Source organism: Leptonotus elevatus, chromosome 19 (genome assembly GCF_054856555.1).
Source record: "Leptonotus elevatus isolate MCC_2025b chromosome 19, RoL_Lele_1.0, whole genome shotgun sequence".
NCBI lineage: Eukaryota > Metazoa > Chordata > Actinopteri > Syngnathiformes > Syngnathidae > Leptonotus > Leptonotus elevatus.
The window spans coordinates 8,129,676-8,150,035 of NC_141257.1; the positions used below are offsets into that span (position 1 = coordinate 8,129,676).

The window sequence follows — 20,360 nt, forward strand, 5'->3', positions numbered from 1 at the left end:
AAGAAAAAATATCTCGAACCGTGAAGGAATGACACGCGCGCGCACACTCTGACAGCATATGTGCTTGTTTTAAATCACGTCTGCTAATTATTCCTGCTAATCATCAGTCGTCGCACCACTTACCCGCGCGCAAACACACACACATATACAAGTGATCTCCAGACGGCACACATGCGCACACACACACACACACACACACACACACACACACACACACACACACACACACACACACACACACACACACACACACACACACACACCCTCACTTCAGCTTTGCACAGGATGTTACGAAACGGCCCGCCCAGTTGGTGGAACTTAGCGAAGGGTCGCTCACTTGTGTGCACTGCATGGCAGTCGGCACGCACTCGCTTCGCTTCGTCCGCTGGGCTTGACGCACCACCGCACCACAAAAAGAAGAAGAGTGATGGCCGCCACAGAGGATGACCTGGATGAGATGATGATGATGCGCGACGAGGCGCAGGACATCTTCTACGAGGGTGAGAAACTGCGAGTCGGGGGTGCGCCGGGTGACTTGGAATTTTGGCAGAGGTGCGAAGGGGTGCATGTGTGTGTGTGTGTGTGTGGATAAGATGCTGATTAGTTTTTTAAAATGGGAATAACCATCAATAAGGCTTTTTGGGAAAAAGTGGTGCGCCCTTGCATTTTGTTGATGTAATGTGGGAGAGAATTGAAATAAGGTGTGTACACCCATTTTGTGACGCTTTGTTTGTATATGAATCGTGGAATTGGACTGTTTTCAACCAGTTTTTCAAAAGTGGTGCAACGTCAAAATTGTTATCTTTTTGTGATACAGGCGAGAGTTGAAATGAAGTGCACCCAATTTGAAACAGGTTTTGGTCATTGATTTGTCTTTGTCTGAGAAACAAAATGAATAATTTGTCAAACTATTTTTCAAAAAGTGGTGCACCTTTTACGATACGGGTGTTCCTGTGATCCGGGCCATTGGTTTGGAGTGGAGCATCACGCTGGTGTGCAGTGAGTGGGCGTCCGTTGTGGTGCTGCAGCGCTTTTGGAAAAGGGAAGGCTAACATCAGACTGATTATTTATAGGCGGAACCACAAAAAAACGGAACGCCGTTGTGTAATGCTTTACTCGTTTTTTAAAACAAATATAAGCAGAGATGTGCTCATGCGGGCCATTACGTTTTTTAAAACTCTTTTTCGACAGCCAAATGGCTTCTCACACACAGGTTCAAGCTAGCAGATTTTCTTAAATAGGATGCAATAGGATAAAGGTGTACCAAGACTGTCAGGGTTTTGAAGTAGTGCAGAAGATTTGGAAATTTCTTAATAGGAACATTCCTTCTCCAGTTAATTTTCTATGCTTTAAACAGGCTTTGTTTTGATTTATTTGGGGGCTCGGGGGGTAGTGCACAAACTCTGTTTCGGAGGGGGTGCCTGGGTAGAATAATTTATATATACACCCATTTCTTCTGGAAATTTTGATTTTTATTTTAAACCAAAAAAAAGGCTTTGTGAGGATTATTTTTTACTTTGTTGAGGTGGTGTGTCTCGATAAGGATGACTCTTATGCATCCCCTGGAGGTCATATGCGCACCCCCTCTCCATGTATCATCATATTTTCTTATTTTTCTTCCAGTCTGTAGTTGACTACAGCTGCTTCTTTCACCTCCTTGTACTCCTCCTTCTATTCTGACACACCGCCATAGTTTGGGAATCTTTCTAAATGGAGATTGCGCAGTTGTGCACCCCCTTTGCATGTTTCGTCATCATATTTATTTGCTTCCAGCCTGGAGATTGTTCCCATTTGTATCTGTTGCCTTCATGCACACCTCATTTTTAAATCTGGCGCACCCAGTTTTGAATCGCAGCCCATGCAGTAGGTACTTGCGCACCCCCCCCCTCTCTCTAGCTCTATATCACTTAGTCTTGTATTTTATATATTATTATATATTATATATATTTTTTGTATTGCCCATTCCTTTCCAAACGGTGCCTTCCTGTGCTCCGCATTCCTTATTTTAAAATCTGACGCACCCTCTTGGGGGGCGTACCCCCTTTCATTTTCATTCGAACCCACCCCGTCTCCATAATTCATCATCACATTTCCTTGTTTTCTTCCAATCTGCAATTCGGCCAGTGACTCTTTGCCCCTCTGTGATTCTGGTGCACCCCCTGCAGGCACTTGGCGCAACCCCCTCTGTTGTGTTGCATTCCAGCAAAGGCAATGAAGTGGGCTATTCTAAAAACGCCGAACATGAGCGGAATTTGCCAAATCAGACACAGACATGTTGGCTCTGGGTTCCAGAGACGTTCCCGCGGGTCTCTTGGGAGGAACGTAACAACAAAAGCGACAAGCTGTCATTACAAACCTCAGCGGGCTACGTTTGAAGGCCACTTCCAGGAAGCTGACTACGCTTTTCCTTGGACTCGGATCGGACTTTTACACCAGGAAGGCCCCCTCTCAAAGCCGTGCGAGTCCAACAAAACAGGACGAGTCGGCGGAGGCACGGCAGATTCATATTTTGTACATGTATGTGTACGTAAATGTGTACGTAAACGTGTACGTACACGGCGGTAAATGCAGTCGGGGCCTGACCTCGATGACAGACTTAATTACAGGCCCAAGTTGGCAGCAGCTGAAGAAGCCTGAGCCTCTTTGAGTCTTGTCTGACTCACCGCACACAAAAAAGTTCAGGATTTTAAACTTTGAGGTGACATTGTAGAGTGAACAGAAAATGCACCATAACCTCTAAGGTCAATGTAACTTGACCTTCTGTAAACTGTTGAATGCTTAGGTGAAAATTGTTTTAAAAAGTTATAACATTTATACACAATTCAGAGAAACTTTTTTCTTCTTCTCATTGTAGCACCATCTACTGGTCATGGTGGGGCATAACCGCTATTGCCCCATTGCGAAATTTCCACTACACTTTTTACGTAGCATCCAATTTAAATGATCCTTCACCAAAAAGTATATTAAGAATGACTAGATTTATACATCTAAATGTTTTTTTTCTCACAACATCACCATCCGCTGGACTTGTTCGGGCAGTGCCACACTTTCCAAGAATGCAAAATAGCCACTAATCTTTTGATGCAGCTTTTAATTTTCACGATACCTTAAAAAAGATGTATCAAGGATGACACGATTTATACACAAATCCAATGTTTTTGTTTTTTATGTGTAGCACCATCTACTGGACATGGTGGGGCACTCTCACACTTGCCCTACTTTAAATGGCCACAAACCTTTTTATGCACCTCCCATTTTTAGCAATACAATGGATGAATAAATTAATGATTTGTAAGATTTATGCATGTTAAGTTTAACCATTTCGAACTTTTTTTTTTTTACAATAGCGCCATCTGTGGGACATTGTGGTCCGCTACCATAGGTGACCCTGATCCAATTTTGTTTATTTATTTATTTTTACAAGCGTCTCTTTTCTTCAAATGAAAGCTCAAAGGTGACTGCATGCAAAAAAAAAAAAGTATTCTTTCCCCTTTGCGTAAATATGAATTATGTTGCCAAGTGGTTACGGAATCCCTTTTCTTCCTTCCTGGCGTTCTAATGCCCAGTGATGGATGAAAAGGGACAAAAGCATTTTCTGCTCCCGTTGCTTCTTGGAAGGGCGCGCACTCAATTGGATTTGGACGCACCGGGCGGAACAGCGCGTCCACTTATGCCGGCCAATTACAGTGACCATGGCGGCTCTCACAGCAGACTCGCACAAAGTCGGATTTACTGAAAAATACTTTGATAAGAAACCCCTCCCTCAAAAAGACGCCTGTCTTTTCCTCACTGGGAGAACATTTATGGGTAATAGCACTTCTGAGCATGTTTGCTAACCAAAACGGCAGTCTATCATATGAATGAAAGTGTGCATTGTACCCACAAAAAAAGGTGTGTGCATCATATTAGTTATTACGTCAATACATGGTGCAGATGTAACTCAGTTTTTGGCCTGTGAGTGGATTTTCATGTAACATATTTTAATAAATGAAATTAACTTGTCAAACTGATTTTGGGTTAAATATGGTGAAAGGGTACTCGAGTACAAAACTTTAACGTGCGAGTGGATTTTCTTGTCAATGATATTGTTTATGTCTTTGAGTATTAAAAACAGGTTAAATGTCATGAAGTCTATTTTTTATGTGACAATTTCTTTGAAGCACTGGCGTTTTATCACGTTGACATGAACTGCACTTATTTGTCAATTATTAGTGCATTGTATAAATCAGGTTGAAAATGTCAAATTAGATTTATTCTTTTGAATTTAAAACTACTTTCTATATCATGTGTGAGGAAAAGTTGCTTATTTTTTATTACGTGTAGTACATTTTTATGTACATTTTCTGCGGTGCGTTAGTGTTCATTTAGGGCAATGCGTGAATTACAAATGCGCATCTATAATAGACTTCGTTTTTGGAAGTCACACAATTTAGTTTGAATCGAGTATATACTAACATAAATTGAGAAAACGTGCATGAATATTGACTGTTTACCCGTCTTCACGTATTCTTCTGTACCTCCGCATTTTCCGTCCAAACCCCGGAAGTCTATCCTGGCTGGCCCCGCCCTCTCAGTCTCTTATTGGTTGGCGGTTTCCCAGGAGGAGCGAGGCGAACACAAACTGCGATGTGTGGGAGTGGGCGCACTGTAGTGGCTGATCGACGTCGAAGCGACACTCGTTGCTGGTTTACCCTTGAGATTTACTCATTTTAATCCCCGATTTTGTCATATTTTTGACGGTTTATTTTCTTTTTCTGCTTGTGGCATACGAGCTGGGGGAAAGTAGCTCTTTGTGACGCATGAATGAATGAGCGGATGGATGGAGGGGAGCAGGTAGACGAACCCCGAAAACATCACTGAGGAGCGACTTTAGACGACGGAAAAGCAAATATAAACATTGGCAGAGGTGAGTAAAAAACATTTTTGTTTGTTCTTTAAAACAAATGCGAGGAATGAGTTTCACCCCCTCCAATGGGTCAGTGGACCACGGCGACATTCAGGGACATGAGGGAGAAAGCCTGATTTTCACTTGTAATCCTACGATGGTGCGTTTGAGGACGCACGAATTACACACGAATCCTGCTTTCTATTTTTATCCGGAGTTTGCCCCTCTTTGGTGTCTTTAAATATCAAACTACGTACGAGTGACATGAGGTCACGGCGTGTGTGTGTACGTTTTGTTGTGGGGGAAGGTGTGTGGATTCATACCGCACAGCAATTATGGGTTTTGATGGCTGTTCCCGTCGGGTGTTGTCATATATTTTCCTATGTGGAATAGTCGTTTCCCCGAGGATATTCCCATGACATTCCGGTAAGCAAACACAAAAACGTTGCAAAATAATCGAAATGTTAAATCAAAAACAACAAATAGGTGGCGTTTTTTATTTTTTTTTATTTGCTAAAACGATGCAACCGATATTGTATTATCAGGTATACATAGAATTGCTTACATTTTTTTTTCTGGTCACTTGTTACTAGGAAGAATTTGTTGGACTAAGTCATTTGTGCACCATTAAAGCGGAGTTCAACATAAATAATATAAACAGTACTTCAGTTAGTTCTCAGTGGCCCTCCTAAAATTACCACTAGCATTTGAACATCTCGATTGATTTCTACCAAGTCATAAAATTGTTAAAAAAAATAAATAAATCAACAACTAATTTGATTTCTTTGTAAAACTATACTCCTGAAATTTAATTAAAGCGCGCCAGATAGCTATCAGGTGCACTAGCAACCATCGTCCACACTATCATTCCAATTGGTTGCTTGTTGCTAGGTAGAATTTGTTGGACGAGTCTCCCGAAAGCTTGATTTCTAAAAAAAAAAAAAATCGTTGGACAAAGCCATTTTTTCCCTTCCCTAAAAGTTCAATACATAAAACAATTGCACATCAATATGAACTTTTCAATTCAATCATTACTCAAAGCCAATTTCACCATTGCTGCTGGGGCAAACCACTTACATTTTTTAATATAGTTTTTATGATGCATGTCATCAATTTATATTAGCTAATCTTAACCTCAGGTTTTTTTGTCACGTTAGATCATTTTTAGACTCAACATAACAGTATTTAATTTAACTCATTCAGTCTATCAGATTCAGCTGTTATGTGTGATTTTCTTCATTTTGACATGATGTTAAAGCCTTGGGGGAGGTCGGCTTTCTGTCACGGTGTTGTCTTACAGTTTGTTTTGCGTGTTTATTCCAGCCGGAGACAGCATTTGTGACATGTTTATGTGCTGAATGCGTGTCATCCTTTGAGGTGGTTTTGTGTTTCTCTTGAGTCACATCATATTATTTTGAATCCCATGGCACTTTTTTGTGTGGGCTGGACACTAAGGGGGGCATGGAGGAAAAAAAATAAGCTAATTTAATTCCATTGTTTCTGAAAAGTGCCCCCGCCACTTTGCTGAAAAGGGTTGAAAGGTCACCGGTGTGTCGTGATACCACCCATAGTGGATGTGTCTGCTGCCGAGATAAGCTAGCACTCCCTGAAAATCACTTCTACCTGCAAATTTGGCCTTGTTTTGGAAATGTAGCCATCTCCACCTGTGAAGCCATTTGTTGCCACCGACCTCTGTCCAGATTCGAGAGCATTATCGTCACCCATCTGAAGCATGCAACTTCCAATGTGGAGTAAACATTGGCTGGCGAGTACGTTTAAACCACTGATCTGAATATATGACTGGATAGCCGATAGCCCATACATGCTCGTTCGTGCGAGCCGTTGAAGTCACGGGGCGGCCATCTTGCTACTCCCATCTCATGAGCAGACTACTGTATAAACTGTACAATATATGTACATATTAGACATATACAGCTCGTAGGAAGTTAGTATAGGGGCGGAGTAGTCACAATTTTTTAACAAGTAAAAAAATAATTGAGTGAGACGACGGTATGTGCTGCTTTGAAAACCCCCTTTTTCTTTTAACACTCAGTTCCTTCGATTTGGCAGGGACATCTTTTGTTGAATTGCAGTTATAATTATTTAATAAAAAATATGTTTCCTCCTGTAAACATTAATCATATAATTTATACATTAAGTTGTAAAATGTCCGAAGTCCTCTTGTTTATCTTTAACAAATTTAAAACATCATAAATCCTGCTGTTTTACTAAGTACTGTTTGAAATGTTCTCCAATTTCGATACTGTAAATGTATAGGATTGTATGCTGAGAAGCATTTCTTGGGAGGAGCAATATGGCGGCGGCGCGACTTCAAAAGTCTTGACCTATCGGTTATCCAGTCATATATTCATATCAGTGGTTAGAACGTACTCGTAGACTAAATGCTACAAACAGCATATTTTCCCCATAATGCCACTGGGTATTTCTTGCGTATACCAGAGTGGGAAAAAAATATATACTTTTTTTTAAAAAGCATTTGACCCACAATATACCAATATGTTCAAAAATGAGTAATAAACAATTTTTGTTTTTTAGTACTTGGCAATCCAAATTTTTTACTCTTCATTGGCAGTTTCACGTTTCCGTAATCATGCACGCGCGATCGCATGTAAAATCGTATACACTGGGGCCAGATGCTGCCCTGCGATTGGCTGGCAACCAGTTCAGGGTGTACCCCGCCTACTGCCCGAAGCCAGCTGGGATAGGCTCCAGCAACCCCCGCGACCCTTGTGAGGACAAGCGGTACAGAAAATGGATGGATGGATGGATGGATGGATGGGGCCAGATGCAAATCTTTCCAATCGTTACAGTTTCGAAGCAAATTTTCAAACTTTTGCTGCCCACACACTAACTAGAGTGAAAACTCAACTCTCCTCGCAACTTGACGTTGCCCATCTGTCGTCACGCCTGCCGGGCTTCGTGTAAATCACACACTCGTGGTCGTTGAGTTGCAATAGGGGGGAAAAATGTTGGAGGCTAAATGATTTTTTGAGTGTCGTAGCAGGTCGGCTTTGATATGGTTAAGTGGTCCCGCTTTGCCTCCCCTGCCAGCATGTTTGGGCTGCGGTGAAGCGCTTTTGAAAGAGAGGCCGAGTCGGGATGCAAAGCAGTTGTCTGTTCCCAGACTCTCTCTCTCTCTCTTTATTTCGCTCGCTCGCTCTGCCTTTTCCGGAACGGTCTTTTCAGTCCCCGATGTAGCGCACATGCTCATTTCCACACAGGCCTTTCACCAAAGTCTCATTAAGGGAATTATGCCCATGGCGTGGTTTGGAGGAAATTCAGCAGCCTTTTTTTTTTTTTGCTTTTTCGGGGTGGGTTTTCACCCTCGAGCCCACCCTTATAAAAGTGTCTTTAACACTACTGTGAATTGTGAGTGTCGAATGAATGAGTTTCTTTGAATCAGCTGAACATCATATCATAAAATCATCCTAAAATCTTTACAGTTTTCAAGCAATACAAGGAATGTTGTCACCACACGATAAAACTCAAACCAAGTAAAAGTCTTACTTAAGAGAGGAACAGGAAGGGAGTTCTCAGAACAGCTTGAGTCTCTTGCATAATTGGCACGCTAAGCGTTAGCTTATGGAGGACCAAAACCGGCACAATTCAAAATAAACAAATGACTAAATAAATAAATAAATGACTAAAATTGAAAATAAAAACGGATATAAAAAATATAATTTGAAAATTTGATCCCAAAACTAAATATAAATTGAAATAAGAATTTATAATTATTATAATATAGTAATTATAAATGAATAATAATGTATTAATTTGGTCATTTATTTATTGGCCCTCCATATTAGCCATGATACTATGAACTAGTTTGTCTTAGTTGATTAATTGTGTTAGTCAGTTAGTAGTCTTACCCCAAACAAAATTAAAAAGCCAACAAATATGCATGTGGAGTTTAAAACTGATGATTTAATTAGACTTTTAAAAAATGTTTTTCCAGTAAATTCTCCCAATTTGTACAATTTTTATGCACGTTACGATGCATTGTTGTTCTCAGCTTATGTGGCTTATTTCTCTGATGTACTGGACTGAAACTTAAACGTGCCCGAATGAACAGAACGTTTCCTGCTTTCTAGTCCATGCGTCTTTCCAGCTGCTTGGCTTTTTTTCAGGAGAGATGTGGGGGTGTAGTTGTAAATGTAGACCACCGCATTCTTACACGAGGAGTGCCCTTTTGAAAGTTATTTCATACACAGGCCTGCTGCAGGAAAACTTGGACAAGCTCCCTGGTAACTTTGAGGCTAATAGAATAGACGGTGAGAGAAAACTGGAGCAGCAAAATGTCGACGACGTTTTAAATGTGAGCGTTCATGATCCTCTCCAGCCCTCTAGGTGGCGGTAATGCTCATTATGAAGTTGTTTCAAACTGCTTAGTGCACAGTACCAACGAGGTACTTTGCGATGTTTTTATGTTTTTTAGCTAACTCCAACTGGGGTGTCATTAAACAGCTTAAAGGACGCAAGGAAGCTACATGTTGCATTCAGGGTACTTTCACAACATAGGGAACTTGTAACGCACCGCGCCGTACTGCACATTACTCGTTTTTCTTTATTACATTTTAAAGAGAGAAGCCAAAATTGAAATCACGATCGTCCAGTCCTAGTGGGTGATGCTAGTCCTCCGACTTGTATTTAGACATTTGAGTGACAACAGACCCGTCGAGTCAGAGGTTATCTCATCCGAGGCTGATAGTTATGACGGTCAGGCCTGTTCCGGCTTGTCGCACCCTGCAATGAGTGCTTCCTCGGTGAGGTTGGGGGGGGGGGGGGGGGGGCTTTTAATTTGGGCTGTGGATGTGACTTGTTGTGTTAAGTGCTATGAGGAAGGACAGGCTGCAGGGCAGTCGGTAAGGGAGGTGGGAATTATTCAGCTGTGTCTTTTAAAATGTCGGGCAAAGTCCAGTTTGGGCTGACACGGCGGGTTTAACTGGAGGGTCTTGTAAAACCACTGAGATTTCGACACAGCAGCAGATGTTTTATATATATATATATATATATTTTGGTTGCACCTTGATGAAATGTTTTCTTTTTTCAAAACGAACATTTCCCTTTCATAACCCTAACTCTAACCCTAAAGGGATTTTGTACAAATAAAAAAACAGTTAAATGAAGAATGAAATTTGATGTTGAGGACAATGAGGTTCCACTCCGGTCCAATAGGTGGCGGTAAGTCAGGAGTAGTTGGCAAATCATTAACTATTTACATAATTGCCTATGTCGTTTTAACTTTACCCCTAACTTAATGCTTGTGTTGTATTTTCACAAATTATCTGTTTAAACATTTTAGTTAATTTTTTTTAATAGTTCATTTAAAAATTGTCCCCGAAATCCCTAAAATAAATAAAACACTTGACGAAATGCGAACCAGGCGTATTCTTCAATTGGGAGTTCTGCGCTCGACTGAGTGCCATTCTAGTCTAGTTACGTTTTTGCTCCACTTTCTATTTCCCCATTCCTTCCATGCTCGTCTATCTGAAGCCCCTCCCCTTCTGTTTGGCCACATTTATGGAGGGGGGTGTTGGGGAGAAAGGGGTGGTGCCTTTGAACCCTTCCTCACCCTTCCGCCTGTTGTCAAGTAAAATGATGGAGGCTATTAATCCTCCAACCCCAACTCGCTGTTACTGTATGACAGTATAGGGTGCGCCGGTTGGGCTGAGATGGAGGCGGGGGGGGGGGGTGTACTGGCATGCAGCACATGGCACATGCTCCACGCCAGCGTCACATGATACGTGGAGGCGCACCTCTGGCGCGCAGCAGCTGGCCGACTGCGATTGCCGTAAGCGTTTTAGGGACCTAAGCTGATAATCTGTCTGTTTTGCTTTTTTCTTCTCCTTTGCGGCAGCTGGATGACACAATATTGCGTCTAAAGTAATTTTGTATGCAAATAGTTCGGAGTCACTTTCATCCAATCAGAAAGTGAAAGAAAGTAACGTCCACAACATGTGAAATGTCAAGCAAGGACAAATGGGAGGAATCATAGATAACGGAATATCACCTTAAATTAGACAACACTGTGAATAGATTTTCGGCATCTTCGGCTAATCAGAATATTCTTTATTTGTGATTGTAAGTTTTTGTGCTGTAAAAAAACATAATTAATTGGGAAAAACTGAAAAAAAATCACAACAAATTATTTGAAGAAAAAAAGAAAAGAATCATAACTAATGAATTGGGGGGAAAATGTACAAAAAAATCATAGCTAATTAATTGAAACAAAACGGGAAAAACAACTAATTAATTGGGAAAAAATGAAGCAAATCCTAACTAATTAATTGGGAAAAAATGAAGCAAATCCTAACTAATTAATTGGGAAAAAAGGAAGCAAATCCTAACTAATTAATTGAAAAAAAAGTGGAAAAAATCATAACTAATTAATTGGAAAAAAAAGTGGAAAAAATCATAGCTAGTTAATTGGAAAAAACGTGTATTTCCCTATCTCCCAAGAGTAGTAAATATATAAATTTGGTACCACTTGTAAATTGGAACAATCATATGCCTCTTCAAGCCATTTTCACTGAAGCAACCAACTTCGCTCCTGGCTGTTTTACTGGATTTTGACTGATTTTGCAAGGCCCACAGAATATTGTGTTCTATTGCTATAAAAACATGGAACCTACCCAAAGAAAGATTGGAGTTTCTTCTTTCATCAGGAAAAATAAGTATATTTCTATGTTTCCGTTTTTCAATTAGCATTAGAATATAGCTAAGTTTCATCATTATTCACAAATCAGTTTGAAACCATGGGTAATCAAGCTTTTTGCAACATGGCCCTGGTTGATCTCTTATACTCTGCTGCCTCCTGCTAGCCGTTTTTGTAATAACTACCATTGCTTCAAGCGCTCTCTTCAGTTCAGAGGCTGCATCAAAGCCTTCTGTATGCTCTAGCATAAAAAAAACAATGGGACCATAGTAATTAAAATAGAACATATTTTATAAGTTTTTTGGGAGCCAATCAGTTAACCGTTATGTTTTACCAAACAACTTCAGGCCAAATTGTCATACATCAATTTGCTATGACACGAATCATTTGTGTCAGGTCTGTTTTGACCTCCGCCGGACCCCTCAGACTGACTTACCGAACCCCCGGCGTTCAATCGAACTCAGGTTAAGAGCCGCTGGCCTAAGAACAACATTTAAAAGTTTTCCAAAAACAAGAAAAAAATCGTTAACATTCTACAAACAAGATGAGTCCAGTTGCCTTGGTCTAACCTTTGCGGTTTGACCTGGATGATTGAGTCGACACCGACGATGGCTTAGACACTTATGCTATAAGCTAACAATGTAGCAATTTCTCTTTCATTCCCACTAGCGGGAATGCTAACGGTCTGGTTTCCCATGGCTGTTGAGCACAGCGCTATCATCACAGTTGTGGTAGCCGCTATCAGTGAAAGGAATGTTTGTGTTCGCCTGCTAAAAACGGCACTGGAAACAACCGAGCTGATCCTTGTTTGCGTAGCGGACGCATTCCAGCATAGGTGCTGATCTTTCCACCAGTGGGGAGCCACGCACATGTGGATTTTATTTATTGATTTTTTTTTTTTTTGTATTGTACACTCCGTTCTGCTGTATTAAACGTCATAAAAAAATCATCGATGGTGCGATTACATGCTGGGGAAAATGTCATCAGCAAGCGGCAGTGGCAGTCAGAATGTAAATCGCAGTCCGGACACGCCTGGCTTAATCTGCTCATCTGCGTCTTTGAAATGCCAGCAGCGCCTAGTCTGCACTTAATGCCGCGCCGACCCATCAGGACGCCCGTGACCTATAATTAAAACAGGGCCACAATTGCAGACACGTGTAGGGGGAGGGGAATTATTTCCACAGTGCCTTTGGAAAAAAAAAAAAACTTCAAAATCGGCAAGGTGATGAAAACTGTTCCATTTGGAAATATCTCAGGGTTATTTTTGTCACTTAATGACCTTTAAATATTGAGAAAATAAACACAAATCTTATCTTTTTCAACCAATACCGATCAGCCTAAAATGTGATTGTGAACAGCCACAATTTTCAAACGTGAACCAGATTGGGACAATCTGAGCAGTTTCCAAATTGAACCCGGCAAAAACGGTCAATTTTGATAATTTAGTGATAATTGAACATTTTAATGTAAATTTATATATTACTGTTATATTGTCTGAACAAAACTCTTATCAGTTTGTGTTTACCAAAATTGCCAATTAATGAATATACACAATATCTGTATTGGTGTCTCGTTCCTGGCTCAGCATGTACTTAATATTGTGTCAATATAATATTGATCTTACCCTTAAAGATTAGTTGTGGTCAATATACGTAGAGTAATTGACTATCAAATTAATACATAATTATTTTTGATAATCAATTAAGCATTGATACCATTTTTTTTTTAAATGATACAAATGCTCTGGTCAACAGTAAATTTTCTCTGATTTGTTCTCCATGATGGCAGACTGATTATATTTGTGTTGAACCAAAATAAAACATTTGCTTTTACTTTGGGAGACAATTATCGACATTTTTGCCAATTTTCTGGCATGTTACAGACAAAACCAGTGACTGAATCTTAATTCATTTATTTTTCTGTACTTTCAATTTCATGTAAATCAAAACATGCATTTTTATCCAATTAATTGATTACATGACAAAATAATCGACAGGTTAAACAATTATTAAAATAATCGTTAGATGCCACCCTAGTCCACAAGGCCCTTTTCCCATGCTCACCAAAGAAAGATGGCGTTCCGGCCATGCGAACGACATCACCCCCTCGCCTCGGAGCGACAAAGGCGACTCGCAGAGCTCTCCCGTTCGGCGTTCCCATCGGCCGGCGGCCTTTCATGCGGCTGAATGCGGCTGCCAGTCAGTCCATTCAAGCTTTTGGCCGCCGATCCACAATGGCATCCTAAGACACCCTTGAACGAGGTGCGAGAGAGGTTTGTTGCTATGCGAGGGGAGAATATCAGCGTGAGATTGTTTTCTTCAGCAACCGCTTACACCGCGTCCACCCTACCACTTGTTTTCTGTAGGGCGAAGCAAGAAAACAGGATTTGAAATGGTCTTGAGGAAACACGGGTAAGACGCAAACTTTAGATGGTGGAAAAAGAGGTCAGATGTAGGAAAGACACAGCACTCAACTCTATGGAGGACTTTAAGCTGTTTCCTTAACATGGAACCCAGGGGCAGTAGATAAAATGAAAACAGCAGAGGCCCCAGAATTGAACCGTGTGGAACACCATCCATTCTGTTATACATGTGAATTCATATTGCACTACAACAAGGGAGCTAATTCTTTATGCTTGTATGAATTAGCCTCGCCATGGCAACTGAAGACAAAATAAGATGAGGCAGGTTATGTAAACACTGCCACACACAAACTCAGGCACACACGCACACTTCTGCTACAGTGCTTTTGTGTGTGTGTGTGTGTGTGTGTGTGTGTGTGTGTGTGTGTGTGTGTGTGTGTGTGTGTGTGTGTGTGTGTGTGTGTGTGTGTGTGTGTGTGTGTGTGTGTGTGTGTGTGTGTGTGTGTGTGTGTGTGTGTGTGTGTGTGTGTGTGCACCAAACTCAAGTTTGATTATACTGCATATATTATCAAATGTCGTAAAAATCTGTACATCAGAACTTTGATTTTTTCGGGTTTCTATTTCTTGTTTCCTCCCATTTGCATTGGCTCTTACCAACTTTTTTTTGGTGCCTGTTAGACAAGAATAAACGCAGTGTGAAGATGGAGACTGCTAATTTAGCTTCTGAAAACACAACTACAGTTGGCAGCGGGCTGACTATCAAACCATTTTTTTTTATCCTTTGTACCCCCCCCCTTTTTTTTTATATTGGAGCAGTCAATTTCTGTGTTAACATATGACAAAAGAAATTCCCGAAATTCTTTACAGAAATTTAATAAAAAGTTTTAAACGGCATTGCAGTAGAAATGACTATTAAAAAAATAATTGTGCGAATAAGAAATTTGGAGAATCTTTATGAAATTTGTGCAGAATTGTTCCCAACAATTTTTTAACAGTGAATACATTCCGCCAAAATGTGAAGAATTTTCTTGAATCGTTACTTAAAATATTGCCTGTATGGTTAACTGAGGATCTCAAAATGGATGAATTGAAATCCGAAATAATTGACAGCTGAGCAGCGGCAGCAAACTGAAAACTGGGTTTATATTCAATTAGAAAAACTGATGACTGAGTTAAGGCTGGTCGTGATGAGGCCGAATTTTGCTTACGTAAACATCCCGAGAGGCGTTCGTTTGAGGATGACGCTAGCCTGAATACAAGAAGTTCCCGACACGTGCTCGGCTGCGCCGCTAACCGGAGCCTCAAAATGGAAGCGTGCGTGGACACAAATGCAATCAATGGAGACGTTCACCTCTTACAGGTGTCAACAATTGTCTCTTTTGTGTCGAGCCACAAAAGAAAGGGAAAATTCCTGAAGGATGACAAATGTTGGTTTAGTGAGCGGCGCATGCTGGCGACAAAGTAAGTGATGACACGTGTCACAGGTCAGCATGTGCTTGTTGCCCTTTTCACACTTGAAAGCTTTTGTTATTGTTTTTCATTTTGTCAGCCCTCAATTGCGATTAGACAGTGCGAAAGGGGCTTCTTCAAACTGAACTTACATTTTGCATGTAGCTTGACAGTTTGGCGCTGACATGCCTTGAGGACCCCACAAAATAGTCAAAAGAAATTAGCTTATTCAACAATCGCATTAATCAGCTTTAATTATGACTGCCCTTGCTGTGTGGCCGACCTTCTCCAAAAACATCTGTGGAAAAAAAAACAACCTGGTCTTTGCCTAAACATGCCGTCAGCCAACGCGTCCGCGTTAGCGCAACCTGGTAGCATCTCCTTTCGGTCCAGCACAAAGAGACGGCGCACTGCTGGCCTTGTTTTTCCGCCAGGACGGGGGACAATAATAATAGCGGCGGATGGCGGTGACTCAGGGCTGACTCACCGGGAAAATGGTCCTTTCAGAAACAAGGCGGCCGGAGATGTCATGTTTCTATCCTAGCCAGTACGAACTTGTGTTCCTGGATTTCACTATATTGTACAAGTAAAGGACTTTTGCTAATATTTGTTTGTCTGAATTTTACAGCATACAGTGATAACCATGTGCCCATTTTTTTTAGGTTACAAAGCGCTAAGAAGGGCCTATGAAGCCTGTTAGCTCACAAGCTAGCTGATGCTAGCTCCTCTCGTTGCACCTTGGAAAGGCCATGATCCAATTGTCACAACAAAGTTGCTGGATGGTGTCACATAAAAATTTTCATTTATTCATAGTGCTGTCAAAATTAAACCTTTAACTCTGGTTTAACTACGAATTAAAGCACTATTTTTTTTTTTTTTACCCAAGCCCAATCATAAACAAAGATTAAAACTTCTGAATCAGGCTAATGCTAATAACATCCATTGAAATGCTAACGATTGCAGTTATGGGACTGTTCAGCTAAGTTTCTTTGAACAAAAAAAAATAAATCAAGGAATTTGACAATTGATTGGAAAACTTATCTCAACAGTTGAATGATTGATCTTTATTTTTCGATATTCCTCAAGATCCAGACCTTCCAGGATGCTTCGCTGCAACACGAGTTAAACTCTCCGATCTATTTTCAGCAAATTCCCTCAAGCATCGACGGCTTCGTGTTGCACTTACTTTAAATAGTTTCACTTTTGACAAGCTGCTGCTAAATCTAGACCGGCTGATTATAAAAAAAAAAAAAAGGTGTCTTATTTCTAAAAAGGGCCGATTAGGTAACGATGAAACATCTTTTGGTGTATTCCTGGAATGTTTGATGCTCATTTTGTATGACCTCAGCCAAGAAATATGTGCAAAGTACACGTCGGATGAGTGATGGGAGTCAAGTTTCCCGACATGAGAGAGCAACACCGCTGGCATGTTTGCAGCGGCGAAAGGTCGAGGCGGTCGAGTGAAAACCTGCCAAAACTTGTCCGACCCTTCCACGTGACGATACGTCTCTTGTCAGGTGTGTCGTCGCGGATCCCGGAGATCATGGCGGCCGCCGGGACGCACTCGCCAGGAGGGCCCAACGGGATCATCCGGAGTCAGTCCTTCGCCGGCTTCAGCACGCTGCAGGAACGCCGCTCGCGGTAAGGCCCGAACCCCCGAGAAACAACGATTGCGGTCGACGATTTCTGATGACTGGGCCTCGGGAGGTCGAGGAAGGAAATGGGCGCCATGTTAATGTTTGGCGATTGAATGAGGAGGATCGTGCGATCATCTGAGCTTTGAACTGACATGCCGGCCATTTTAAATACCCAAACAGCCATTTTGGTTCTCGACCACAGAGGAAAAAGAACCATCAGGAGCTATGAACTTCTGCAAGGAACACCAAATTTGATGTCTGCATGCAACAGAAAGACACTCGGTTAAAGATTACATTCAAATCAAATAGTCGATATCTATTTGAGTCTTTGTATTCATGAGATTAGAATCCAATTTAACAGCGATATTTGCCAACATTCTGAATATCGGCGGTTCGGCACCGATAATCACCTATCCCCAAGTTATTTTCCAAAGAGCCACAGCGGATTTAACTCTATTCAAAAACAGATATTAAATCTTTATTTTTTTTTCCAGGCAGAGATGTGAATGTGTATGTATGAAATGCAAGCTTGCCTTCCTCCCATCGTCCCATTTTAGGTCACGCTCGTCTCCCGCCGCCCTCGCACTCGTTTCCCATTCAGCTGACATTTCCTTCAGCGTTGACGAGCGCCGTTCCGACGCCCCAAACTAGTTGCAACGCGGCAGTCGGTCCGAGCTGCCTCGAATGTAGGGCAGCCTTGAGGGGGGGTCACGCGTGGATCTTGCCACGCGCACGCATGCACGCACACGCATGCATAATACTTGCACATGACACACGGCTGCGTGCACGCACGGACCATCCGCTGACATGCTTGTGCGCTTAATAATATGCAGCTTTTCTTTTTAGGAAAGGGCAACATGAATAATTTGATTAGAAGAGCTGAAAAGTGTTGGCCACAGGTTGATCTGCACTGTTGTTGTTTACGGCGTGGCTACATGTACTCTTTGGTAGTGTAGCGAATGTTGCATGCTGGGAAACAAAAAAGATGTGGCTGTTGCATCCGTAGCATACACACAATTGCATCATTTTTGGCTTATAAACAGTCCCACAACCCGACTAGGCATGCGGATTCGTATGTTTGTGTTTCTACCGCAGCCCGTTTAGGTGGCAGGCTCGTCACATATCCTGCAGTGCGAATGGTCTGTGTATAAGGGGCTAATGTTTTCCTTTTTTTTTATTTTTATAGAGGGGTGGGGGGGGATATACCAATGCCACAACCTGACTTTGCCATGCCGCAGCTCGTTTAGGCCAAAAACTAATCACTAGCTCAATTAGCCTCTTTGGCAGAAAAATCCTTCAAATTGTGTGTAAGAAGCTTCCGTACCTTCATTTTTGTAAAAAAAAAAAAAAAAAAAACATTCCACAACCCAACTTTTCCATGTGATTGTTTTGTTAATATCGCAGCCCATTCAGGCAACAGACTCGATGTGTAAAGGTTTATTTTAAATCTTTACATTTACTCTGCTCCCACAGCCTGTTTAGGCGGCAGACTACTCACGAGCGTCAATTAGCCTCTTTCACACAGAGATCTTGCAATTGGCTGGTGTGTAAGAATCTAACATACCTTTATTTATTTTGTTTGTTGTTGTTTGGAAATAATCCCAAAACTCGACGTTGCCACGCGCTCCTTCTATTTACGTTTACTCCCACAGCCCATTTAGGCAGCCCACTGTTCACTAGCCTCAATTATTCACATAGATATCCTGTGAAATCGCTGCATCGGGGTCATAGCAAAAGATGAGTGTGTGTGTGTGGGTTTTTATTTTTATTTTTTATAAATAATGTATGATCTTAACAACTACAAGTTTTAGTTGGAGAAGTTTTCCAACGTGATGAATTCATGATGGGTTGAGCCGCAGGGACGTCGGCACAACTCCACTGGACATTTGATTAGGTACACCTGCCCAATTTGAATGTGTGTGTGTGTGTTTTTGCGTAGGTGTAACTCGTTCATGGGCAACTCTGTGGTGCCGAAGAAGCCCGCATCCAAACCCAAGAAGTCTCACCTTTCCGGCCACAAGGGCGGCGGCGGCGGCGGCTTCAGAGAGCCTCAGCCCAGAAGACTGGCGGACGTCTACGCTGCACTAAAACAGGGCCTGGAGTGAGTGGAAAGTTGTTCCATGCTTCGTTGTTTTGCGCCCGTTGCTACATGACCAATTTTTAAGCAAGCATCTTTGTTTTTTTAGGGGTTGTTTTATAGCAAAATTCAGAGTTGCACGTTGTAATTTCTCTTTTTCGTTAGCTCGTGTATGGCGTTTGGCATTATATGTTAGCAGTGAACTAACTTTCATGAGATAAAATGTAGTTTGGTTGAACAATTTGGTGTTTAAATAAACACTGACTAAATGTGTTTTGTCAGATTTAAAGTAAACTTCAATTGTGCTAATTTACATTAGCCTATCTTTGGCATTCTAGATTATGTGTTAGCATTAAGCTTTGTCAATGGACTATAATTGTTGCTAATACCAGTTATCGTATTTATAGCGTTTTGCATCATGTGTTAGCTTTAAGCTAGTGGATTTTTTTGTATGCTTTGGTTAAACATTTTTGTGTTTAAATGTACAACTGTAATTTTCTGTTTGCGTATGTTGCTGCTCTGCGTGTTTAAAGTAAGTAATTATTTTAAAGTGTATAATTACGGTTACAACAATACTAATGTATGCTAGCCCATCTATGGCGTTTCACATGTGTTAGCATTTAGCTAGCTGGTCACTCTATCGTTCATTTTTAGCATTGGAGTTCACTGTTGTGTTGTTGTTTTTTTATGTGATGACACTGAACTGAGGGTGTACCTCCTATTGTGTCCTTGTCAGTGAATATCTGGAGGTGCACCAGACGGAGTTGGACAAACTGATGTTGCACATGAAGGACATGAAGAGGAACTCGCGTCTGGTGAGTCCCAAGAAAATCCCAACAAGACGGTCGCCAGGCAACCAAAAAGCCGATCTTGTAATAACCGAGCGTATTCTTTGTGTTTGTTCTGTGTGCAGGGCGTTCTCTACGATCTGGACAAGGTGAGTGAGCAAAAAAGGAAAAGAAATGCTGGCATCAGAGTAGGAATAACAAATACAGCGCAGGTCATGAAAGAGAGAGAAGATCCGCAAGGATTTTAAGCGGCCATTTTGGAAAATGACATGCGATTAACTTTTCGCCTAAATACTCATTTGACGTGTTCACAGCTAGCTGACTTTTTTTTTGTCACGCGTTATTATTGTATTTGTCGTTGCAGCAAATCAAAGCCATCGAGAGGTACATGAGACGGCTGGAGTTTCACATCAGCAAGGTAACAATAAGAAATCAGCTACTAAACACTATTTTCCTCTTTTTAGTGTATTAAGCCAAATGTGTTTT

At 41.3% G+C, this 20,360-nt stretch overlaps 1 protein-coding gene across 6 annotated transcripts in view; it reads left to right on the top strand.

The window, feature by feature from the left end:
• Window positions 1–20,360, top strand: part of ripor2 (RHO family interacting cell polarization regulator 2) — a 39,921-nt gene that overhangs the window by 5,506 nt on the left and 14,055 nt on the right. For 3 of the 6 annotated variants that reach the window (XM_086063151.1, XM_086063156.1, XM_086063153.1), the window contains exons 2-6: window positions 16,890–17,013; window positions 18,949–19,110; window positions 19,823–19,901; window positions 20,000–20,023; window positions 20,239–20,292. In XM_086063151.1, the coding sequence (XP_085919277.1) occupies window positions 16,890–17,013; window positions 18,949–19,110; window positions 19,823–19,901; window positions 20,000–20,023; window positions 20,239–20,292 (443 nt within the window). Of the gene's footprint in view, window positions 1–310; window positions 501–4,602; window positions 4,907–5,166; window positions 5,312–16,889; window positions 17,014–18,948; window positions 19,111–19,822; window positions 19,902–19,999; window positions 20,024–20,238; window positions 20,293–20,360 lie in introns of those variants that run through there. The other 3 variants (XM_086063152.1, XM_086063154.1, XM_086063155.1) reach the window with 3 other exon arrangements.